This window comes from Panulirus ornatus, chromosome 10 (genome assembly GCF_036320965.1).
Source record: "Panulirus ornatus isolate Po-2019 chromosome 10, ASM3632096v1, whole genome shotgun sequence".
Classification (NCBI taxonomy): domain Eukaryota; kingdom Metazoa; phylum Arthropoda; class Malacostraca; order Decapoda; family Palinuridae; genus Panulirus; species Panulirus ornatus.
Genome location: NC_092233.1, coordinates 44,477,364 through 44,504,095, shown reverse-complemented (window position 1 = coordinate 44,504,095; position 26,732 = coordinate 44,477,364). Strand labels below are relative to the sequence as shown.

At 41.6% G+C, this 26,732-nt stretch overlaps 1 protein-coding gene across 1 annotated transcript in view; it reads left to right on the top strand.

Moving 5' to 3' along the window:
- Positions 1-26,732, top strand: part of LOC139750632 (Golgi-associated PDZ and coiled-coil motif-containing protein-like) — a 544,937-nt gene that overhangs the window by 376,417 nt on the left and 141,788 nt on the right. The window contains exon 10 of the mRNA XM_071665307.1: positions 7,003-7,193. Coding sequence (XP_071521408.1) covers positions 7,003-7,193 — 191 coding nt within the window. The remainder of the gene's footprint in view (positions 1-7,002; positions 7,194-26,732) is intronic.

Genomic DNA, 26,732 nt, shown 5'->3' with positions numbered 1-26,732 from the left:
CAATGTACACATATATATATACACACACAGACATATACATATATACACATGTACATAATTCATACTGTCTTCCTTTATTTGTTCCCATCGCCACCTCGCCACACATGGAATAACAACCCCCTCCCCCCTCATATGTGCGAGGTAGCGCTAGGAAAAATACCAAAGGCCCCATTCGTTCACATTCAGTCTCTAGCTGTCATGTAATAATGCACCGAAACCACAGCTCCCTTTCCACATCCAGGCCCCACACACTTTGCATGGTTTAACCCAGACGCTTCACATGCCCTGGTTCAATCCATTGACAGCACGTCGACCCCGGTATACCACATCGTTCCAATTCACTCTCTTCCTTGCACGCCTTTCACCCTCCTGCATGTTCAGGCCCCGATCACGCAAAATCTTTTTCACTCCATCTTTCCACCTCCAATTTGGTCTCCCACTTCTCCTTGTTCCCTCCACCTCCGACACATATATCCTCTTGGTCAATCTTTCCCCTCTCATTCTCTCCATGTGACCAAACCATTTCAAAACACCCTCTTCTGCTCTCTCAACCACACTCTTTTTATTTCCACACATCTCTCTTACTCTTACATTACTTACTCGATCAAACCACCTCACACCACATATTGTCCTCAAACATCTCATTTCCAGCACATCCACCCTCCTGCGCACAACTCTATCCATAGCCCACGCCTCGTAACCATACAACATTGTTGGAACCACTATTCCTTCAAACATACCCATTTTTGCTTTTCGAGATAATGTTCTCGACTTCCAAACATTCTTCAAGGCTCCCAGAATTTTCGCCCCCTCCCCCACCCTATGATTCACTTCCGCTTCCATGGTTCCATCCGCTGCCAGATCCACTCCCAGGTATCTAAAACACTTCACTTCCTCCAGCTTTTCTCCATTCAAACTTTCCTCCCAATTGACTTGACCCTCAACCCTACTGTACCTAATAACCTTGCTCTTATTCAGAATTTTTGGCCCCTCCCCCACTTCTGCTTCCATGGTTCCATCCGCTGCCAAATCCACTCCCAGATATCTAAAACACTTCACTTCCTCCAGTTTTTTCCATTCAAACTTACCTCCCAATTGACTTGACCCTCAACTCTACTGTACCTAATAACCTTGCCTTTATTCACATTTACTGTCAACTTTCTTCTTTCCCACACTTTACCAAACTCAGTCACCTGCTTCTGCAGTTTCTCACATGAATCAGCCACCAGCGCTGTATCATCAGCGAACAACAACTGGCTCACTTCCCAAGCTCTCTCATCCACAACAGACTGCATACTTACCCCCCTTTCCAAAACTCTTGCATTCACCTCCCTAACAACCCCATCCATATACAAATTAAACAACCATGGAGACATCTCACATCCCTGCCGCAAACTACATTCACTGAGAACCAATCACTTTCCTCTCTTCCTACACGTACACATGCCTTACATCCTCGAGAAAAACTTTTCACTGCTTCTAACAACTTGCTTCTCACACCATATATTCTTAATACCTTTCACAGAGCATCTCTATCAACTCTATCATATGCCTTCTCCAGATCCATAAATGCTACATACAAATCCATTTATATATTTATTTATGTATTTATTGTATTTATGTATGTATAATGCTTTGTCGCTGCCTCCCGTGTTAGCAAGGTAGTGCAAGGAAACAGACGAAAGAATGGCCCAACCCACCCACGTGCACATGTATATACATACACATCCACTCACGCACGTATACATACCTATACATTTCAATGTATACATTTATGTACATACACAGACATATACATATATACACACGTACATAATTCTCACTTGCTGCCTTTATTCATTCCCATCGCTACCGTACCACACATGACATGACAACCCCTCCCCCCGCATGTGCACAAGGTATCGCTAGGAAAAGACAACAGAGGCCACATTCGTTCGCACTCGGTCTCTAGCTGTCATGTACAATGCACCGAAACCACAGGTCCCTTTCCACACCCAGCCCCACAAAACTTTCCAAGGTTTACCCCAGACGCTTCACATGCCCTGGTTCAATCCACTGACAGTACGTTGACCCCGTTATACCACATTGTTCCAATTCACTCTATTCCTTGAACGCCTTTCACCCTCCTGCGTGTTCAGGCCCTGATTGCTCAAAATCTTTTTCACCCCATCTTTCCACCTCCAATTTGGTGTCCCACTTCACGTTCCCTCCGCCTCTAACACATATATATCCTCTTTGTCAATCTTTCCTCACTCATTCTGTCCATGTGACCAAGCCATTTCAAAACACCCTCTTCTGTTCGATCAAACCACGTCACACCACATATTGTCCTCAGACATCTCAAATATCCCTGGGGATAGGTTAGAATGAATACTTCCCACACATTCCTCATGTGTCGTAGAAAGCAACTAAAGGGGACGGGAGCGGGGGACTAGAAAGCTTCCCCTCCTTGTATTTTAACTTTCCAAAAAGGAGTCACGTGGGGAGTGCTCATCCTCCTTGAAGGCTTAGATTAGGGTGTCTAGATGTGTGTGGATGTAACCAAGATGATAAAAAGGAGAGATAGGTAGTCTGTTTAAGGAAAGGAACCTGGATGTTTTGCTCTGAGTGAAACAAAGTTCAAGGGTAAAGGGGAAGAGTGGTTTGGGAATGTTTTGGGAGTAAAGTCAGGGGTTAGTGAGAGGACAAGAGCAAGGGAAGGAGTAGCACTACTCCTGAAACAGGAGTTGTGGGAGTATGTGATAGAGTGTCAGAAAGTAAACTCCAGATTGATATGGGTAATACGGAAAGTGGATGGAGAGAGAGGGGTGATTATTGGTGCCTGTGCACCTGGGCATGAAAAGAAAGATCATGAGAGGCAAGTGTTTTGGGAGCAGCTGAGTGATTGCGTTAGTAGTTTTGATGCATGAGACTGGGTTATAGTAATGGATGATTTGAATGCAAAGGTGAGTAATGTGGCACTTGAGGGAATAATTGGTGTATATGGGGTATTCATTGTTGCAAATGGCAATGGTGAATATCTTGTGGATATGTGGGAGTATGTGATAGAGTGTCAGAAAGTAAACTCCAGATTGATATGGGTAATACTGAAAGTGATGGAGAGAGATGGGTGATTATTGGTGCCTCTGCACCTGGGCATGAGAAGAAAGATCATGAGAGGCAAGTGTTTTGGGAAGAGATGAGTGAGTGTGTCAGTAGTTTTGATGCACGAGACCGGGTTATAGTAATGGATGATTTGAATGCAAAGGTGACTAATGTCGCAGTTGAGGGAATAATTGGTGTATATGGGGTGTTCGTTGTTGTAAATGGCAGTGGTGAAGAGCTTGTGGATTTGTGTGCTGAAAAAGGACTGGTAATTGGGAATACCTGGTTTAAAAAGAGATATATACGTAAGTATACGTATTTAAGTAGGAGAGATGGCCAGAAAGAATTATTGGATTACATGTTAATTGATAGGCACAAGAAAGAGAGACTTTTGGATGTTAATGTGCTGAGAGGTGTGACTGGAGAGATGTCTGATCATTATCTTTTGGAGGCGAAGGTGAAGATTTGTAGAGGTTTTCAGAAAAGAAAAGAGAATGTTGGGGTGAAGAGAGTGGTGAGAGTAAGTGAGCTTGGGAAGGAGACTTGTGTGAGGAAGTACCAGGAGAGACTGAGTGCAGAATGTGAAGAGGTGAGAGCAAAGGACGTAAGGGGAGTGAGGGAGGAATGAGATGTATTTAGGGAAGCAGTGATTGCTTGCGCAAAAGATGCTTTTGGCATGAGAATCGTGGGAGGTGGGCAGATTAGAAAGGGTAGTGAGTGGTGGAATGAAAAAGTAGATTATTAGTGAAAGATAAGAGAGGCATTTGGACAATTTTTTCAGGGAAATGATGCAAATGACTGGGAGATGTATAAAAGAAAGAGGCAGGAGGTCAAGAGAAAGGTGCAAGAGGCAAAAAAGAGGGCAAATGAGAGTTAGGGTGAGAGAGTATCATTAAATTATAGGGAGAATAAAAAGTTGTTTTAGAAGGACGTAAATAAAGTGCGTAAGACGAGAACAAAAGGGAACATCGGTGAAGGGAACTAATGGGGAGGTGATAACAAGTAGTGGTGATGTGAGAAGGAGATGGAGTATTTTGAAGGTTTGTTGAATGTGTTAGATGATAGAGTGGCAGATATAGGGTGTTTTGGTTGTGGTGGTATGCAAAGTTAGAGGGTTAGGGAAAATGATTTGGTAAACAGACAAGAGGTAGTAAAAGCTTTGCGGAAGATGAAAGCCAGCAAGGCAGCGGGTTTGGATGGTATTGCAGTGGAATTTATATAAAAGGGGGTGACTGTATTGTTGACTGGTTGGTAAGGTTATTTAATGTATGTATGATTCATGGTGAGGTGCCTGAGGATTGGCGGAATGCTTGCATAGTGCCATTGTACAAAGGCAAAGGGGACAAAGGTGAGTGCTCACATTACAGAGGTATAAGTTTGTTGAGTATTCCTGGTAAATTGTCTGGGAGGGTATTGATTGAAAGGGTGAAGGCATGTACAGAGCATCAGATTGGGGAAGAGCAGTGTGGTTTCAGAAGTGGTAGAGGATGTGTGGATCAGGTGTTTGCTTTGAAGAATGTACGTGAGAAATACTTAGAAAAGCAAATGGATTTGTATGTAGCATTTATGGATCTGGAGAAGGCATATGATAGAGTTGATAGAGATGCTCTTTGGAAGGTATTAAGAATATATGGTGTGGGAGGCAAGTTGTTAGAAGCATTGAAAAGTTTTTATTGAGGATGTAAGGCATGTGTACGTGTAGGAAGAGAGGAAAGTGATTGGTTCTCAGTGAATGTAGGTTTGCGGCAGGGGTGTGTGATGTCTCCTTAGTTGTGTAATTTGTTTATGGATGGGGTTTTTAGGGAGGTGAATGCAAGAGTTTTGGAAAGAGGGGCAAGTATGCAGTCTGTTGCGGATGAGAGAGCTTGGGAAGTGAGTCAGTTGTTGTTCGCTGATGATCAGCGCTGGTGGCTGATTCATGTGAGAAACTGCAGAAGCTGGTGACTGAGTTTGGTAAAGTGTGTGAAAGAAGAAAGTTGAGAGGAAATGTAAATAAGAGCAAGGTTATTAGGTAAAGTAGGGTTGAGGGTCAAGTCAGTTGGTAGGTAAGTTTGAATGGAGAAAAACTGGAGGAAGTGAAGTGTTTTAGATATCTGGCCGCGGATGGAACCATGGAAGCGGAAGTGAATCATAGGGTAGGGGAGGGGGCGAAAATTCTGTTAGCGTTGACGAATTTGTGGAAGTCGAGAACGTTATCTCTGAAAGTAAAAATGGGTATGTTTGAAGGAATAGTGGTTCCAACAATGTTGTATGGTTATGAGGCGTGGGCTATGGATAGAGTTGTGCGCAGGAGGATGGATGTGCTGGAAATGAGATGTTTGAGGACAATATATGGTGTGAGATGGTTGGATCGAGTAAGTAATAATAGGGTAAGAGAGATGTGTGGTAATAAAAAGAGTGTGGTTGAGAGTCCACGGTGAAAACGAAACACGACAAGTTTCCAAGTGCACTTTCGTGCAACAATCACACCATCAAGAGAGAAACACAAGTCAGCTGATATACATTGAAGAGACGAAGCTAGGATGCCATTTGGTAAACATGTGATTGTCCAAAACATACAAAGAGCGTTCATAAACTTATCATTTTACAAATTATATCAACAATAAAGTTATCTAATTTGTATAGACCATCACTAATATTAAGATTATAATTCTTTGTGTATTTGATAATAGAAGATTCAATGATATTTCTCTTGGTGATAGAGTTAATAACTGAGATGGCATTACTCCAGTCAATACAGTGATCATAGTTTTTAATGTGATTAAACAAGGCATTTGATTCTTGTCCCGTTCTTATACTATATTTATGTTGCTTAAGTCTAACAGAAAGATCCTTCACTATTTCCATTTACAACACTGAACACCCCATGTACACCAATTATTCCCTCACCTGCCACATTACTCACCTTTGCATTCAAATCCCCCATCAATATAACCCGGTCTCATGCATCAAAACTACTAACACACTCACTCAGCTGCTCCCAAAACACTTGCCTCTCATGATCTTTCTTCTCATGCCTAGGTGCATATGCACCAATATTCACCCATCTCTCTCCATCCACTTTCACTCTTACCCATATCAATCTGGAGTTTACTTTCTTACACTCTGTCACATCCTCCCACCACTCCTGTTTCAGTACTAGTGCTACTCCTTCCCTTGCTCTTGTCCTCTCACTAACCCCTGACTTTACTCCCAAGACAATCCCAAACCACTCTTCCTCTTTACCCTTGAGCTTCATTTCACTCAGAGCCAAGACATCCAGGTTTCTTTCCTCAAACATACTACCTATCTCTCCTTTTTTCTCATCTTGGTTACATCCACACTCATTTAGAGACCCCAATCTGAGCCTTTGAGGAGGATGAGCACTCCCCGCTTGACTCCTTCTTATTCCCCTTTTAGAAAATTGAAATACAAGGAGGGGAGGGTTTCCAGCCCCCCACTCCCGTCCCCTCTAGTCGCCTTCTACGACACATGAGGAATGCATGGGAAGTATTCTTTCTCCCCTATCCCCATATGTATATATATATTATCCTTGGGGATGGGGGAGAAAATTCTGCCCAAGTTTTTCCTGCGTGTCGTAGAAGGCGACTAAAAGGGGAGGGAGTGGGGGGTTGGATATCCTCCCCCCACCTTTTTTTTTTTACTTCTCCAAAAAAATCAATTGAGAAGGGGGCCATGTGTGGATATTCGCCCTAAGGCTCAGTGTCTGTTCTTAACGCTACCTGGCTTATGCAGGAAATGGAGAATATATTTGAAAGAAAATGTATTTATATGCATGTGTATGTGTATGAGAGTGAATGTGTCTTTGTCACTTTCCTGGTGCTTCATTGTTAGAGCAGGAAATGACAATCAAGTATAGTAATGATAATAATGATATTCAAGTTACGGCATTCTTATCAAAAATATTTTATATTACAGGAAACGTGTAGATGTTGACGTAATTGACGAAAGTGGAGAAGCCACACTTAGTAATGGTGTTAGTAAAACATATGTGACAAGCAATGGTGTAGATGATCTGACAGCCAGTAATGGTACAATGGATGATGGAGCCTCACATGAAAGTCTTAATGGAACAGCTGGTCATCTTGAGTTTCACAGTGATGTGACAGGTAAGGGTCATATGGTAGGAGAAGCAGATGTAAAATTGCATTATAAATGATTTGTATTTACGTATCAATGAATATATGAATTTTGCGTGTGAAACCTGTTTATGTGGTATAGAAAGTGATTGTAGTATATCCTGAAGCCATTAACTAAGAAACTTTTGAGAAGGGATTGTTTTTTAATGTGATGAGCTTAATCAGAAGGCAACAAATAGCAAGACAGAATGTGTGCATGTTTGCTTGATTACCTTTTAGTGCATGGTTGGGGATAATTTTTTACTTGCGAGGTCCCATCTTTCATCCTGTCTCTGCTTCCATGTGTTTTTGATAAAATTTTAATGTTTTATGCATTGACTGTATATTTAGCTTGTTTCATTCATGCAGCACTTTATTTTTATAGGAGTAGTTCCTCACTTGTTTCCTGCTTAGTTTCTTGTTATACCCTGTAGTAGATATATGTATGTATACTTCACACACTATTGAGCTCCCTTTCTGACTTAAGGACTTGCTTCTTGAGCAAACCTAATGTGCACATTGTGCACGCCTCATATGATTCTTGCAGTTGGCATATTAGTTGTTCAAGACTGGTTTTGCACGCCTCATCTGCTTATTCCACCTGGACCAAGAGTTGTTTATAACACTATTTTGCGTGCCTCATCTGATTTTTCCAATTGGTCTGTGAATTGTTTATGACCCTGGTTTTTCACACTTCGTCTGATTGTTCCACAGAATTCATGAGTTATTCATAACCATTTTTGCACTTCATCTGATTCTTCTACCTAATTTATGAGTTATTCATAACCATTTTTGCACTTCATCTGATTCTTCCACCTGGCCCATGATTTTTTCATGACCCTGTTTTATTGGCTATCTCTCATGATTGAAAGATTTACAAGTACTGTGTTCGGTATCATCACTCAGTGAATTCTAATACAGGGAACACAGGTATGTGCTTATCCTACTGCATGAGTAATGCCCAACATCACATTATAAGGTGAAATGGATTTCTACCTATAATAAACTTATCACTTGCATCAAACAAAAATACACTTTAGGCTCCACAAAAATTACATTTCATCTATGACAAACATATGATCACAGTATCCAGTTACATCTTAAGCTACACAGATGCCACTGATGAGCTCAAAAGAAAAGATATTACTAAAAGAATTTAACTTTCACATGTCCTTTTTTAGCAATGAAAAGAATCAACTTAGGAAAATAATGCTCTGATGGCTTCGGCATCAGAGCATTATTTTATTAACTCATGTTCCACTGCTGAATGACTATAATTAACATTATGTGTCAGTTGTCACCACTGATTGATAAAGAATGCAGCTCTGACTGATACCAGAACAGAATGCCACATACATCTTGACTGCAGACAAATTTTGTTATTTCTTGACAGACATTCATTATACATAGTTCACCCTTTTGATGTTACCAGCTTAGTAGTTTACTATTATGGGAAGGGCGAATAAAATTGGGCTTTATTATGCTAAGTGAACAAGGCATTCTATCTTACATGAGCTGTCTACACTAACAAGCACGTAAATGTTTCATGAAACATGCTACAATAAGTTTGCCTATCACAAGAGATTAACATTAATTTAATATTAATTCAGCGGTGAAATACAAAGAAAATAACACGAAAGTAGATATTTAGTTGAGAAGTTGACATGGATTTATTACAGGAATAAGAAGAGTCATGGCTATTTCAAGACTAATGAACTTACTATGTTTAAAAGTCTATTGTAAAACACCTAACATGATATTTTTAAAAATGCTCTCATGACTGATAAACTTTCACTTGAATAATGATGAATGAGGCAACTGTACTCATCTTTACCTAACCACTTTAACCCTCTCTGTGCTTTGCATCTCATATAAAGATTCTTTAACAGGCTGCTCTGGTCTTCCTATGACTACATAATAGTTCCCGACCTCATTTATATTCTCTTTGGCTTTTGATTCCAACAGTTATTCCTAGGTTTCACTTGCATTTTACCTTCATAACTAGAAAAATTATGTGCCTCTTGCACCCATACATTGTCAGAGAAAATGCACAAATGTCACCTTGCCATGATGATGCTCACACACACCCATGACCATTACGTACATACATTGGCACATAAAAGTCCCTTCCCCAACCAGCCACAATGAGTATCTAAATAATTGGAGAAAGTTTCTGATGGCCCAACAAAATCAATACCATGTAGTTTGTATGAGAGGGATGGAGGTGATGGGGAATGGGGGATGTGAAGAGAGGAAGGTTTATGTAGGTGGTGAATCACATCACAGAATCTCCATATACTGATAATGGTAAGAATGTGATGGCAATGATTGACATTAGCATGTATATTGAGAGTTATATAATAGTAATCATAAATGCACAACAGAGAACATATTAATGGGTAGAAAGGTGTCACTGAAGATGAGCCAGTCTGGTTGTTATCCAAATTTGGGTTGATTTTTTGATATAGGGTCCTGAAAATATTTTGCATAGTCATTGCGCTTCATTTAGTGTCTGGTATTTTACACCCAGCTTTCAAGATGATATAACATTTTTTCTGCCTACTGGAATTAGTGGTGAAAAAGCATCTGCTTCTCCCTCAGCCCTTCTCTCTGCTGGTTACCATCTGACATGTCTAAGAATCTCATCAGCTTTTTTCTGACTTGTATAGGGATACTCTGTTGTTGCATATATATCATTTTGACAGTCTCCCAATGATCCACACAGTTGAAAATGTTATAGAAGGGCCACAATAAAGTACAAGATAGGTACCAAAAAAGTTTTTGTAGTAGTTAATCGCAATACATTGTGCCTTCCAATTTTAAGTAAATAAGAGGTTGAGGAAAAAAAATCTTACTCAAAACAGTATGTACATAACAAAGTACCAAATAACACTTAGAACACCATCCAAGTAATAAGAATATTCATTATTTATATTTTATTTGTTTTGCTTTATTGCCGTCTCCCACGTTAGCGAGGTAGCGCAAGGAAACAAACGAAAGAATGGCCCAACCCACCCACATACACATGTATATGCATACACGTCCACACACGCAAATATACATACCTATACATCTCAATGTACACATATATATACACACACAGACATATACATATATACACATGGACATAATTCATACTGTCTGCCTTTATTTATTCCCATCGCCACCTCGCCACTTTCCATGGTTTACCCCAGACGCTTCACATGCCCTGGTTCAATCCATTGACAGCACGTCGACCCCGGTATACCACATCGTTCCAATTCACTCTATTCCTTGCACGCCTTTCACCCTCCTGCATGTTCAGGCCATGATCACTCAAAATCTTTTTCACTCCATCTTTCCACCTCCAATTTGGTCTCCCACTTCCCCTCGTTCCCTCCACCTGTGACACATATATCCTCTTTGTCAATCTTTCCTCACTCATTCTCTCCATGTGACCAAACCATTTCAAAACACCCTCTTCTGCTCTCTCAACCACTCTCTTCTTATTTCCACACATCTCTCTTACCCTTACATTACTTACTCGATCAAACCACCTCACACCACATATTGTCCTCAGACGTCTCATTTCCAGCACATCCACCCTCCTGCACACAACTCTATCCATAGCCCATGCCTCACAGCCATACAACATTGTTGGAACCACTATTCCTTCAAACATACCCATTTTTGCTTTCTGAGATAATGTTCTTGACTTCCACACATTCTTCAAGGCTCTCAGAATTTTCGCCCCCTCCCCCACCCTATGACTCACTTCCACTTCCATGGTTCCATCCGCTGTCAGATCCACTCCCAGATATCTAAAACACTTTACTTCCTCCAGTTTTTCTCCATTCAAACTTACCTCCCAATTGACTTGACCCTCAACCCTACTGTACCTAATAACCTTGCTCTTATTCACATTTACTCTTAACTTTCTTCTTACACACGCTTTACCAAACTCAGTCACCAGCTTCTGCAGTTTCTCACATGAATCAGCCACCAGCGCTGTATCATCAGCGAACAACAACTGACTCACTTCCCAAGCTCTCTCATCCACAACAGACTTCATACTTGCCCCTCTTTCCAAGACTTGCATAAGAATATACAACACATATAGAAAATGATAGACAGGTACCAGACATATTGCCACATCCACATTTCTTCAGGACTCTTGGATACACTAGTCAAGATTTTGTCATATATTCTCTCTGAATATGTAGATAGTTATTAGTTCTTACATTAGGTAAGAACTTACCAAAGAGATCTATATAAAAAAGTACCTGGAGGGTATGAATGAAATACATTTTACAGTATCACTTACTATAAAAATTATGGATGTTTTAGCTGACATAAAATCACATCCCTCACTTTACCTACCTGGCTGCAAACATTCTTCTGTAACACCCACTTTTCTATTGTTTTGTGGTAATATGTAACTTATTTGCAATGCATGAATTAGTCATGAACCTGCTAGAGAGAAGTGTGTAGGAAATAATTAAAGAATGCAATTGACTATTTCTTTCAAGGTGAAGTGAGGAGATGGAGTGATTATTTTGAAGGTTTGTTGAATGTGTTTGATGATAGAGTGGCAGATATAGGGTGTTTTGGTCGAGGTGGTGTGGGAAGTGAGAGGGTCAGGGAGAATGGTTTGCTAAACATAGAAGAGGTAGTGAAAGCTTTGCGGAAGATGATAGCCAGCAAGGCGGCGGGTTTAGATGGTATTGCAATGGAATTCATTAAAAATGGGGGTGACAGTGTTGTTGACTGGTTGGTGAGGATATTCATTGTATATATGGTTCATGGTGAAGTACCTGAGGATTGGTTGAATGCATGCATAGTGCCATTGCACAAAGGCAAAGGGGATAAAGGTGAGTGTTCAAATTACAGATGTGTAAGTTTCTTGAGTATTCCTGGAAATTATGTGGAAGGGTATTGATTGAGAGGGTAAAGGCATGTACAGAGCATCAGATTGGGGAAGAGCAGTGTGGTTTCAGAAGTGATAGAGGATGTGTGGATCAGGTGTTCGCTTTGAAGAATGTTTATGAGAAAAACTTAGAAAAACAGATGGATTTGTATGTAGCATTTATGGATCTGGAGAAGGCATATGATAGTGATAGAGATGCTCTTTGGAAGGTATTAAGAGTATATGGTGTGGGAGGTAAGTTGCTAGAAGCAGTGAAAACTTTTTATCGAGGATGTAAGGCATGTGTATGAGTAGGAAGAGAGGAAAGTGATTGGTTCCCAGTGAACGTCGGTTTGTGGCAGGGGTGTGTGATGTCTCCATGGTTGTTTAATTTGTTTATGGATGGGGTTGTTAGAGAGGTGAATGCAAGAGTTTTGGTGAGAGGGGCAAGTATGCAGTCTGTTGTGGATGAGACGGTTTGGGAAATGAGTCAGTTGTTGTTTGCTGATGATACAGCGCTGGTGGCTGATTCAGGTGAGAAACTGCAGAAGTTGTAAACTGAGTTTGGTAAAGTGTGTGTAAGAAGAAAGCTGAGAGTAAATGTGAATAAGAGCAAGGTTATTAGGTTCAGTAGGGTTGAGGGACAAGTCAATTGGGAGGTAAGTTTGAATGGAGAAAAACTGGAGGAAGTGAAGTGTTTTAGATATCTGGGAGTGGATTTAGCAGCAGATGGAACCATGGAAGTGAAAGTGAGTCACAGGGTGGGGTAGGGGGCAAAGGTTCTAGGAGCATTGACGAATGTATAAGTGTATAAGGTGAAAACGTTATCTCGGAGAGCAAAAGTGGGTAAGTTTGAAGGAATAGTGGTTCCAACAATGTTATATGGTTGTGAGGCATGGGCTGTAAAAAGAGTTGTGCAGAGGAGGGTGGATGTGTTGGAAATTAAATGTTTGAGGTCAGTATGTGGTGTGAGTTGACTTGATCGAGTAAGTAATGAAAGGGTAAGAGAGGTGTGTGGTAATAAAAAAGTGTGTGGTTAAAAGAGCAGAAGAGGGTGTATGGAAATGGTTTGGTCACAATGAGAGAATGAGTGAGGAAAGAATGACACAGAGGATATATGTGTCAGAGGTGGATGGTAAGAGGAGAAGTGGGAGACCAAATTGGAAGTGGAAGGATGGAGTGAAAAAGATTTTGAGCATTCGGGGCGTGAACAAACAGGGGGGGGGTGAAAGGCGTGCAAGGAGTAGAGAATTGGAACAATGTGGTATACCAGGGTTGACATGCTGTCAGTGGATTGAACCAGGGCATGTGAAGTGCCTGGGGTAAACCATGGAAAGTTTTGTGGGGCCAGGATGTGGAAAGGGAGCTGTGGTTTCGGTGCATTACACATGACAGCTGGAGACTAAGTGTGAAAGAATGTGGCCTTTGTTGTCTTTTCCTAGCGCTACCTCTCACGCGTGCGGGGAGAGGGGAGTGCCATTTCATGTGTGGTCGGGGTGGCGACAGGACTGGATTAAGGCATCACGTATGAATATGTGCATGTGTATATATGTATATGTCTGTGTATGCATATGTATGTATACGTTGAAATGTATAGGTATGTATATGTGCATGTGTGGGCATTTATGTATATACATGTGTATGTGGGTGGGTTGGGCCATTCTTTTGTCTGTTTCCTTGCGCTACCTCGCTAACGCGGGAGACAGCATCAAAGTATAATAAATAGAATATATATTTCTTTCATGAGTAAGATGTACCTTTTGAACTGAGATGACCACTCTGCCCTCCCCTCACTGAACTGGAAATGTTGTAAAGTGCACACTTGTACTGCCTACATTTATATCGTGGTATGCTTCTAAATACTGTAATCTATTCTGTTCGTTATTCATGTGTGAATTAGTCATAAACCTTCTACAGAAAGGGTTGTATGGAGGAGGGTGGATGTGTTGGAAATGAAATGTTTAAGGACAATATGTGGTGTCAGGTGGCTTGATCGAGCAAGGAATGAAAGGGTAAGAGAGATGTGGTAATAAAAACAGTGTGATTGAGAGAGCAGAAGAGGGGGTGTAGAAATGGCTTGGACATTTGGAGAGAATGAGTGAGGAAAGATTGACAAAGAGGATATATGTGTCAGAGGTGGAGGGAACAAGGAGAAATTGGAGGTGGAAGGATGGAGTGAAAAAGATTTTGAGCAAGCGGGGCCTGAACATACAGGTGGGTGAAAGGCATTCAAGGAATAGAGTGAATTGGAACGATTTGGTATACTGGGGTCGATGTGCTGTCAATGGACTAAACCAGGGCATGTGAAGCATGTGGGGTTAACCATGGAAAGGCCTGTGGAGCCTGGATGCAATTTGGTCTCCAGCTTTTCCTTTTTCCCTCCACCTCTGACACATATATCCTTTGTCAGTCTTTCCTAACTCATTCTTTCTATGTGACCACTCCATTTCAACCACACTCTTTTCATTACCACACATCTCCCTTACCCTTTCATTACTTACTCGATCAAGTCAACTCACACCACATTTAATTTCCAACACATCCTCCCTCATTTGCACAACCCTATCTATAGCCCATGCCTTGCAACCATATAACATTGTTGGAACCACTATTCTTTCAAGCATACCCATTTTTGCTTTCCGAGATAACGTTCTTGCCTTCCACACATTCTTCAACGCTCTCAGAACCTTCACCCCCTCTCCACCCTGTGATTCACTTCTGCTTCCATGGTTCCATCCGCTGCTAAGTCCACTCCCAGATATCTAAAGCACTTCACTTCCTCCTATTTTTCTCCTTTCAAACTTACCTACTAATTAACTTGTACCTCAACACTACTGAACCTAATAACCTTGCTCTTATTCACATTTATTCTCAACTTTCTTCTTTCACAACTTTACCAAACTCAGTCATCAGCTTCTGCAGTTTCTCACCCGAATCAGGCACCAGTGCTATATCATCAGCAAACAACAACTGACTCACTTCCCAAGCCCTCTCATCCACAACAGATTGCATATTTGCCCTTCTCTCCAAAACTCTTGCATTTATCTCTCTAACAACCCCATCCATAAACAGATTAAACAACCATGAAGATTTCATGCACCCCTGCCACAAACCAACGTTCACTGGGAACCAATCACTTTCCTCTCTTCTTACTCATACACATGCCTTACATCCTTGGTAAAAACTTTTCACTGCTTCTAGCAACTTACCTCTCACACCATATTCTCTTAAAACTTTCCACAAAGCATCTCTATCCACCCTATCATATGCCTTCCTTAGATCCATAAATGCTACAAACAAATCCATCTGTTTTTCTATTTCTCACATACATTCATCAAAGCAAGCACCTGATCCACACGTCCTCTACCACTTCTGAAACCACACTGCTCTTCCCCAGTCTGATGCTTTGTACATGCCTTTACCCTCTCTATCTATACCCTCCCATATGATTTCCCAGGAATACTCAACAAACTTATACCTCTGTAATTTGAGCACTCACGTTTATCCCCTTTGCCTTTGTACAGTGGCACTATGCATGCTTTCCGCTAATCCTCAGGCACTTCACCATGATCCATACATATATTGAATATCTTTACCAACCAATCAACAACACAGTCAATCCCTTTTTTCATAAAGTCCACAGCAATATCATCCATACCTGCCGCCTTGCCAGCTTTCATCTTCCGCAAAGCTTTCACTACCTCTTCTCTGTTTACCAAACCATTCTCCCTGACCCTCTCACTTCATACACCACACATGAAATGACACCCCCTCCCCCCGCATGCATGCGAGGTGGCGCTAAGAAAAGACAACAAAGGCCATATTTGTTCACACTCAGTCATTAGCTGTCATGTATAATACAACGAAACCACAGCTCCCTTTCCACATCCAGGCCCCACAAAACTTTCCATGGTTTACCTGAGATGCTTCACATGCCCTGGTTCAATCCATTGACAGCACGTCGACCCCAGTATACCACATCATTCCAATTTACTCTATTCCTTGCATGCCTTTCACCCTCCTGCATGTTCTGGCCCCGATCACTCAAAATCTTTTCACTCCTTCTTTCCACCTCCAATTTGGTCTCCCACTTCTCCTCATTCCCTCCACCTCTGACCCATATATCCTCTTTGTCAATCTTTCCTCACTCATTCTCTCCATGTAACGAAACCATTTTAATACACCCTCTTCTGCTTTCTCAACCACACTCTCTTTATTGCCACACATCTCTCTTACACTTTCATTACTTATTCGATCAAACCACCTGACACCCCATGTTGTCATCAAACATCCCATTTCCAATACATCCACCCTCCTCCGCACAACCCTATCTATAGCCCACGCCTTGCAACCATATAACATTGATGGAACCACTATTCCTTCAAACATACTCATTTTTGCTTACCAAGATAATGTTCTTGCCTCCCATACATTCTTTAATGCTCCCATAACCTTCGCCCCTTCCCCACCCTGTGATTCACTTCCACTTTCATGGTTCCATCCGCTGCCAAATCCACTCCCAGATATCTAAAACACTTCACTTCCTCCAGTTTTTCTCCATTCAAACTTACCTCCCAATTGACTTGTCCCTCAGCCCTACTGGTCCTAATACCTTGCTCTTATTCACATTTACTCTCAGCTTTCTTCTTTCACACACTTCGAAGTCAGTCACCAGCTTTTGCAGTTTCTCACCCGAATCAGCCACCAGCGCTGTATCATCAGTGAACAACAACTGACTCACTTCCCAAGCCCTCTCATCCACAACAGACTGCATACTTACCCCTCTCTCCAAAACTCTTGCATTTACCTCCTGAATAACCCCATCCATAAACAAATTTAACAACCACGGAGACATCATGCACCTGCTGCAAACCTACATTCACTGTGAACCAATCACTTTCCTCGCTTCCTACTCGTACACATGCCTTACTTCCTTGATACAATCTTTTCACCGCTTCTAGCAACTTGCTTCCCACTCCATATACTCTTAATACCTTCCACAGAGCATATCTTTCAGCTCTATCATATGCTTTCTTCAGGCTCATAAATGCTACATACAAATCCATTTGTTTTCCTAAGTATTTCACGTATACATTATTCAAAGCAAACACCTGACCCACACATCCTCTACCACTTCTGAAAGCACACTGTTCTTCCCCAATATTATGCTATGTACATGCCTTCACCCTCTCAGTCAGTACTCCCCCCCCTTCCATATACTTTCCCAGGAATACTCAACAAACTTATACCTCTGTAATTTGAGCACTTGTCTTTATCCCCTTTGCCTTTGTACAGTGGCACTATGCATGCATTCTACCAATCCTAAAGCACTTCACCATGAGCCATACATACATTGAATATCCTCACCAACCAGTCAACAACACAGTCACCCCCTTTTTTAATGAATTCCACTGCAATACCATCCAAACCCGCTGCCTTGCTGGCTTTCATCTTCTGCAAAGCTTTCACTACCCTTTCTATGTTTATCAAAGCATTCTCAAAATACTCACTCAAAATACTCACTCCATCTCCTTCTCACATCACCACTACTTGTTATTACCTCCCCATTAGCCCCCTTCACCAATGTACCCATTTGTTCTCTTGTCTTATACTCTTTATTTACCTCCTTCCAAAACACCTTTTTATTCTCCCTAAAAATTAATGATACTCTCACCCCAACTCTCATTTGCCCTTTTATTCACCTCTTGCACCATTCTCTTGACCCTCTGCCTCTTTCCTTTACACATTTCCCAGTCATTTGCACAATTTCCCTGCAAAAATCGTCCAAATACCTCTCTCTTCTCTTTCACTTATAATCTTACTTCTTCATCCCACCACTCACTACCCTTTCTAATCTGTCCACCTCCCATGCTTCTCATGCCACAAGCATCTTTTGCGCAAGCCATCACTGCTTCATTAAATACATTCCATTCCTCCCCCACTCCCCTTACATCCTTTGCTCTCACCTTTTTCCATTCTGCAATCTCAGTCTCTCCTTGTACTTCCTCACACAAGTCTCGTTCCCAAGCTCACTTTCTCTCACCACTCTCTTCTCCGCAACATTCTTTCTTCTTTTCTGAAAACCTCTATAAATCTTCACCTTTGTCTCTACAAGATAGTGATCAGACATCCCTCCAGTTGCCCCTTTCAGCACATTAACATCCCAAATTCTCTCTTTCACATGCCTATCAATTAGCACCTAATCCAGTAATGCCTCATTACCAGTGTGATGGAGTGGATAGGAGGTTTTGGAAATCATCGAGATATCTAGAAACGATTTGGTATACCGGGGTCGACGTGCTGTCAGTGAATTGAACCAGGGCATGTGAAGCGTCTGGGGTAAACCATGGAAAGTTCTCTGGGGCCTGGATGTGGAAAGGAAGCTGTGGTTTCGGTGCATTATTACATGACAGCTAGAGACTGAGTGTGAACGAATGTGGCCTTTGTTGTCTTTTCCTAGCGCTACCTCGCGCACATGAGGGGGTTGTTATTTCACGTGTGGCGGGGTGGCGATGGGAATGAATAAAGCAGACAGTATGAATTATATACATGTGTATATATGTATATGTCTGTGTGTGTATATGTATGTATACATTGAGATGTATAGGTATGTATATTTGCATGTGTAGACATGTATGTATATACATGTGTATGTGGGTGGGTTGGGCCATTCTTTCGTCTGTTTCCTTGCGCTACCTTGCTAACGCGGGAGACAGCGGCAAACCAAAATGAAATAAATAATATATATATAAATATCTAGAAAATTACATACGTATACTTATGTATATCTCGCTTTTTAAACCAGGTATTCCCAATCACCAGTCCTTTTTCAGCACATAAATCTACAAGCTCTTCACCATTTCTATTTACAACACTGAACACTCCATGTATACCAATTATTCCCTCAACTGCCACATTACTCACCTTTGCATTCAAATCACCCATCACTATAACCCAGTCTTGTGCATCAAAACCACTAACACACTCATTCAGCTGCTCCCAAAACACTTGCCTCTCATGATCTTTCTTCTCATGCCCAGGTGCATATGCACCAATAATCACCCATCTCTCTCCATCAACTTTCAGTTTTACCCTCATCAATCTAGAGTTTACTTTCTTACACTCTATCACATACTCCCACAACTCCTGATTCAGGAGTAGTGCTACTCCTTCCCTTGCTCTTGTCTTCTCGCTAACCCCTAATATACGTATGTAAGTAGGAGAGATGGCCAGAGAGCGTTATTGGATTACGTGTTAATTGATAGACGCACGAAAGAGAGGCTTTTGGATGTTAATGTGCTGAGAGGTGCAACTGGAGGGATGTCTGATCATTATCTTGTGGAAGCAAAGGTGAAGATTTGTGGGGGTTTTCAGAAAAGAAGAGAGAATGTTGGGGTGAAGAGAGTGGTGAGAGTAAGTGAGCTTGGGAAGGAGACTTGTGTGAGGTAGTACCAGGAGAGACTTGAGTACAGAATGGAAAAAGGTGAGAACAAAGGAGGTAAGGGGAGTGGGGGAGGAATGGGATGTATTTAGGGAAGCAGTGATGGCTTGCGCAAAAGATGCTTGTGGCATGAGAAGCGTGGGAGGTGGATTGATTAGAAAAGGTAGTGAGTGGTAGAATGAAGAAGTAAGATTATTAGTGAAAGAGAAGAGAGAGGCATTTGAACGATTTTTGCAGGGAAAAAATGCAAATGAGTGGGAGAGGTATAAAAGAAAGAGGCAGGAGGTCAAGAGAAAGGTGCAAGAGGTGAAAAAGAGGGCAAATGAGAGTTGGGGTGAGAGAGTATCATTAAATTTCAGGGAGAATAAAAAGATGTTTTGGAAGGAGGTAAATAATGTGTGTAAGACAAGGGAGCAAACGGGAACTTCAGTGAAGGGGGCTAATGGGGAGGTGATAACAAGTAGTGGTGATGTGAGAAGGAGATGGAGTGAGTATTTTGAAGGTTTGTTGAATGTGTTTGATGATAGAGTGGCGGATATAGGGTGTCTTGGTCGAGGTGGTGTGCAAAGTGAGAGGGTTAGGGAAAATGATTTGGTAAATAGAGAAGAGGTAGTAAAAGCTTTACGGAAGATGAAAGCCGGCAAAGCAGCAGGTTTGGATGGTATTGCCGTGGAATTTATTAAAAAAGGGGGTGACTGTATTGTTGAGTGGTTGGTAAGGTTATTTAATGTATGTATGATTCATGATGAGGTGCCTGAGGATTGGCAGAATGCTTGCATAGTGCCATTGTACAAAGGCAAAGGGGATAAGAGTGAGTGCTCAAATTACAGAGGTATAAGTTTGTTGAGTATTCCTGGTAAATTATATGGGAGGGTATTGATTGAGAGGGTGAAGGCATGTATAGAGCATCAGATTGGGGAAGAGCAGTGTGGTTTCAGAAGTGGTAGAGGATGTGTGGATCAGGTGTTTGCTTTGAAGAATGTATGTGAGAAATACTTAGAAAAACAAATGGATTTGTATGCAGCATTTATGGATCTGGAGAAGGCATATGATAGAGTTGATAGAGATGCTCTGTGGAAGGTTTTAAGAATATATGGTGTGGGAGGCAAGTTGTTAGAAGCAGTGAAAAGTTTTTATCGAGGATGTAAGACATGTGTACGTGTAGGAAGAGAGGAAAGTGATTGGTTCTCACTGAATGTAGGTTTGCGACAGGGGTGTGTGATGTCTCCATGGTTGTTTAATTTGTTTATGGATGGGGTTGTGAGGGAGGTGAATGCAAGAGTTTTGGAAAGAGGGGCAAGTATGCAGTCTGTTGTGGATGAGAGAGCTTGGGAAGTGAGTCAGTTGTTGTTCGCTGATGATACAGCGCTGGTGGCTGATTCATGTAAAAAACTGCAGAAGCTGGTGACTGAGTTTGGTAAAGTGTGTGAAAGAAGAAAGTTAAGAGTAAATGTGAATAAGAGCAAGGTTATTAGGTACAGTAGGGTTGAGGGTCACCCTTCAAGTCAATTGGGAGATAAGTTTGAATGGAGCAAAACTGGAGGAAGTAAAGTGTTTTAGATATCTGGGAGTGGATCTGGCAGCGGATGGAACCATGGAAGCGGAAGTGAATCATAGGGTGGGGGAGGGGGCGAAAATTCTGGGAGCCTTGAAGAATGTTTGGAAGTCGAGAACATTATCTCGGAAAGCAAAAATGGGTATGTTTGAAGGAATAGTGGTTCCAACAATGTTGTATATTTGCGAGGCATGGGCTATGGATAGAGTTGTGCGCAGGAGGGTGGATGTGCTGGAAATGAGATGTTTGAGGACAATATGTGGTGTGAGGTGGTTTGATCGAGTAAGTAATGTAAGTGTGAGAGAGATGTGTGGAAATAAAAAGAGTGTGGTTGAGAGAGCAGAAGAGGGTGTTTTGAAATGGTTTGGTCACATGGAGAGAATGAGTGGGGAAAGATTGACCAAGAGGATATATGTGTCAGAGATGGAGGGAATGAGGAGAAGTGGGAGACCAAATTGGAGGTGGAAAGATGGAGTGAAAAAGATTTTGAGTGATCGGGGCCTGAACATGCAGGAGGGTGAAAGGAGGGCAAGGAATAGAGTGAATTGGAACGATGTGGTATACCGGGGTCGACGTGCTGTCAATGGATTGAACCAGGGCATGTGAAGCGTCTGGGGTAAACCATGGAAAGTGTGTGGGGCCTGGATGTGGAAAGGGATCTGTGGTTTCGGTGCATTATTACATGACAGCTAGAGACTGAGTGTGAACGAATGGGGCCTTTAGTGTCTTTCCTAGCGCTACCTCGCACACATGAGGGGGAGGGGGTTGTTATTCCATGTGTGGCGAGGTGGCGATGGGAACAAATAAAGGCAGACTATGAATTATGTACATGTGTACATGTGTATATATGTATATATCTTTGTGTGTATATATATGTGTACATTGAAATGTATAGGTATGTATATTGTGCGTGTGTGGACATGTATGTGTATACATGTGTATGTGGGTGGGTTGGGCCATTCTTTCGTCTGTTTCCTTGCGCTACCTCGCTAACGCGGGAGACAGCGACAAAGCAAAATAGATAAATAAATATATATCTAGAAAATATATTAACAGAATTCTAAAAGTACTTGACCCATACAAGGCTCTTGATGCTAATGAAATTTCACCATATATACAAAAGATTAATGCAGATATGCTATATAATCCACCTGAATTACAATTTACGATGTCATTAGAGAGAGAGAAAGCGCCAGTGGAATGATAAAGGGGAAACCATAAGTATTTATGAGAAACGAGACTGAGACAGGCATTTAACTACATATAAGTCTCACTAACGCCAGTGGTGTGCAAGGTTCCGGAAAAGATCATTAGAAAGCAAGAAGATGACTTTCTATAGAGAAGAAATTTCCTGAGAGAAACATCATGGTTTTAGGAAAAGAGGGTCATGTGTAACTAACCTCTTAGAATTCTCTGAGACAGTGAGTTGATTCCTAAACAAAAAGGAAGGCTAGGGAGACTGTCTGTATATGGACTGCCAAAAAGCATTTGACACAGTACTGCATGAGAAGCTGATCAAGAGGCTGGATCACCAAGCAGTAATAAGAGCAAAACCTCCTGTGATGGAAAGAAGAATACCTCAGTGGGAAGAAACAAGGATGCATGATAGAGGGACCTTTTTCAAATGGGTTGAGGTAACCATCTGAGTGCAATATGTTTTAGCTCTGGGACAGTGATTCTTCTTTATCTCTTTTGATAACATACGTGAAGTTGTAGGGATGTAAGTGGATGTGGTCTTTCTTTATCTGTTTCTTGGTGCTACCTCACTGATGCATAGGGGTGGCGATGCTGTTTCCTGTGTGGTGGGGTGGCACCAGGAATGGTTGAAGGTGAGCAAGTATGAATATTTACGTGTGTATATATGTATATATATTTGTAAATGTATGTATATGTCTGTGTAAATATATGTATATGTATGTATATATATGTATGTCTGTTGTAGGTGAGAGGTCTTGGTAAGTGAGTCAGTTGTTGTTCGCTGATGATACAGCGCTGGTGGCTGATTCAGATGAGAGACTGCAGAAGGTGGTGACTGAGTTTGGTAAAGTGTGTGAAAGAAGAAGTACAGTAGGGTTGAGGGTTAAGTCAACTGGGAGGTAAGTTTGAATGAAGAAAAACTGGAGGAAGTAAAGTGATTTAGATATCTGGGAGTGGATCTGGCAGCGGATGGAACCATGGAAGCGGAGGTGAATCATAGGGTGGGGGAGGGGGCGAAAGTTCTGGGAGCCTTGAAAAATGTTTGCAAGTCGAGAACACTATCTCGGAAAGCAAAAATGGGTGCCATTTCATGTGTGGTGGGGTGGCAACGGGAATGGATGAAGGCAGCATGTATGAATATGTACATATATATATATATATATATTTTTTTTTTTTTCTTTTTTTTGATTTGTCGCTGTCTCCCGCGTTTGCGAGGTAGCGCAAGGAAACAGACGAAAGAAATGGCCCAACCCACCCCCATACACATGTATATACATACGTCCACACACACAAATATACAATACCTACACAGCTTTCCATGGTTTACCCCAGACGCTTCACATGCCCTGATTCAATCCACTGACAGCACGTCAACCCCGGTATACCACATCGATCCAATTCACTCTATTCCTTGCCCTCCTTTCACCCTCCTGCATGTTCAGGCCTCGATCACACAAAATCTTTTTCACTCCATCTTTCCACCTCCAATTTGGTCTCCCACTTCTCCTCGTTCCCTCCACCTCCGACACATATATCCTCTTGGTCAATCTTTCCTCACTCATTCTCTCCATGTGCCCAACCCATTTCAAAACACCCTCTTCTGCTCTCTCAACCACGCTCTTTTTATTTCCACACATCTCTCTTACCCTTACGTTACTTACTCGATCAAACCACCTCACACCACACATTTTCCTCAAACGTCTCATTTCCAGCACATCCATCCTCCTGCGCACAACTCTATCCATAGCCCACGCCTCGCAACCATGCAACATTGTTGGAACCACTATTCCTTCAAACATACCCATTTTTGCTTTCCGAGATAATGTTCTCGACTTCCACACATTCTTCAAGGCTCCCAGGATTTTCGCCCCCTCCCTCACCCTATGATCCATTTCCGCTTCCATGGTTCCATCCGCTGCCAGATCCACTCCTAGGTATCTAAAACATATATATATATATATATATATATATATATATATATATATATATATATATATATATATATATGGTATTGCAGTGGAATTTATTAAAAAAGGGGTGACTGTATTGTTGACTGGCTGGTAAGGTTATTTAAAGTGTGTATGATTCATGGTGAGGTGCCTGAGGATTGGCGGAATGCGTGCATAGTGCCATTGTACAAAGGCAAAGGGGATAAGAATGAGTGCTCAAATTACAGAGGTATAAGTTTGTTGAGTATTACTGGTAAATTATATGGGAGGCGTATTGAATGAGAGGGTGATGGCATGTACAGACCATCAGATTGGGGAAGAGCAGTGTGGTTTCAGAAGTGGTAGAGGATGTGTGGATCAGGTGTTTGCTTTGAAGAATGTATGTGAGAAATACTTAGAAAAACAAATGGATTTGTATGTAGCATTTATGGATCTGGAGAAGGCATATGATAGAGTTGAAAGAGATGCTCTGTGGAAGGTTTTAAGAATATATGTTGTGGGAGGCAAGTTGTTAGAAGCGGTGAAAAGTTTTTATCGAGGATGTAAGGCATGTGTACATGTAGGAAGAGAGGAAAGTGATTGGTTCTCAGTGAATGTAGGTTTGCGGCAGGGGTGTGTGATGCATCCATGGTTGTTTAATTTGTTTATGGATGGGGTTGTTAGGGAGGTGAATGCAAGAGTTTTGGAAAGAGGGGCAAGTATGAAGTCTGTTGTGGATGAGAGAGCTTGGGAAGTGAGTCAGTTGTTGTTGGCTGATGATACAGCGCTGGTGGCTGACTCATGTGAGAAACTGCAGAAGCTGGTGACTGAGTTTGGTAAAGTGTGTGAAAGAAGAAAGTTAAGAGTAAATGTGAATAAGAGCAAGGTTATTAGGTACAGTAGGGTTGAGGGTCAAGTCAATTGGGAGGTAAGTTTGAATGGAGAAAAACTGGAGGAAGTAAAGTGTTTTAGATATCTGGGAGTGGATCTGGCAGCAGATGGAACCAGGGAAGCGGAAGTGAATCATAGGGTGGGGGAGGGGGCAAAAATCCTGGGAGCCTTGAAGAATGTGTGGAACTCGAGAACATTATCTCGGAAACAAAAAATGGGTATGTTTGAAGTTAGTTTGGTTCCAATATTGTTGTATGGTTTCGAGGCATGGGCTATGGGTAGAGTTGTGCGCAGGAGGGTGGATGTGCTGGAAATGAGATGTTTAAGGACAGTATGTGGTGTGAGGTGGTTTGATCGAGTAAGTAATGTAAGGGTAAGAGAGATGTATGGAAATAAAAAGAGCATGGTTGAGACAGCAGAAGAGGGTGTTTTGAAATGGTTTGGTCACATGGAGAGAATGAGTGAGGAAAGATTGTCCAAGAGGATATATGTGTCGGAGGTGGAGGGAACAAGGAGAAGTGGGAGACCAAATTGGAGGTGGAAAGAGGGAGTGAAAAAGATTTTGAGTGATCGGGGCCTGAACATGCAGGAGGGTGAAAGGCGGGCAAGGAATAGAGTGAATTGGATCGATGTGGTATACCAGGGTTGACGTGCCGTCAGTGGATTGAATCAGGGCATGTGAAGCGTCTGGGGTAAACCATGGAAAGCTGTGTAGGTATGTATATTTGTGTGTGTGGATGTATGTATATACATATGTATGGGGGTGGGTTGGGCCATTTCTTTTGTCTGTTTCCTTGCGCTACCTCGCAAACGCGGGAGACAACAACAAAGCAAAAAAAAATATATATATATATTTTATATATATATATATATTTTTTTTTTTTTTTTTTTTTTTTTTTTTATACCTCGTCGCTGTCTCCCGCGTTTGCGAGGTAGCGCAAGGAAACAGACGAAAGAAATGGCCCAACCCCCCCCATACACATGTACATACATACGTCCACACACGCAAATATACATACCTACACAGCTTTCCATGGTTTACCCCGGACGCTTCACATGCCTTGATTCAATCCACTGACAGCACGTCAACCCCTGTATACCACATCGCTCCAATTCACTCTATTCCTTGCCCTCCTTTCACCCTCCTGCATGTTCAGGCCCCGATCACACAAAATCCTTTTCACTCCATCTTTCCACCTCCAATTTGGTCTCCCTCTTCTCCTCGTTCCCTCCACCTCCGACACATATATATATATATATATATATATATATATATATATATATATATATATATATATATATATATATATATATATATATTTTTTTTTTTTTTTTTTTTTTCATACTATTCGCTATTTCCCGCGATAGCGAGGTAGCGTTAAGAACAGAGGACTGGGCCTTTGAGGGAATATCCTCACCTGGCCCTCTTCTCTGTTCCTTCTTTTGGGAAAAAAAAAAAAAAAAAAAAAAAAAAAAACGAGAGGGGAGGGTTTCCAGCCCCCCGCTCCCTTCCCTTCTAGTCGCCTTCTACGACACGCAGGGAATACGTGGGAAGTATTCTTTCTCCCCTATCCCCAGGGAATATATATATATATATATATATATATATATATATATATATATATATATATAT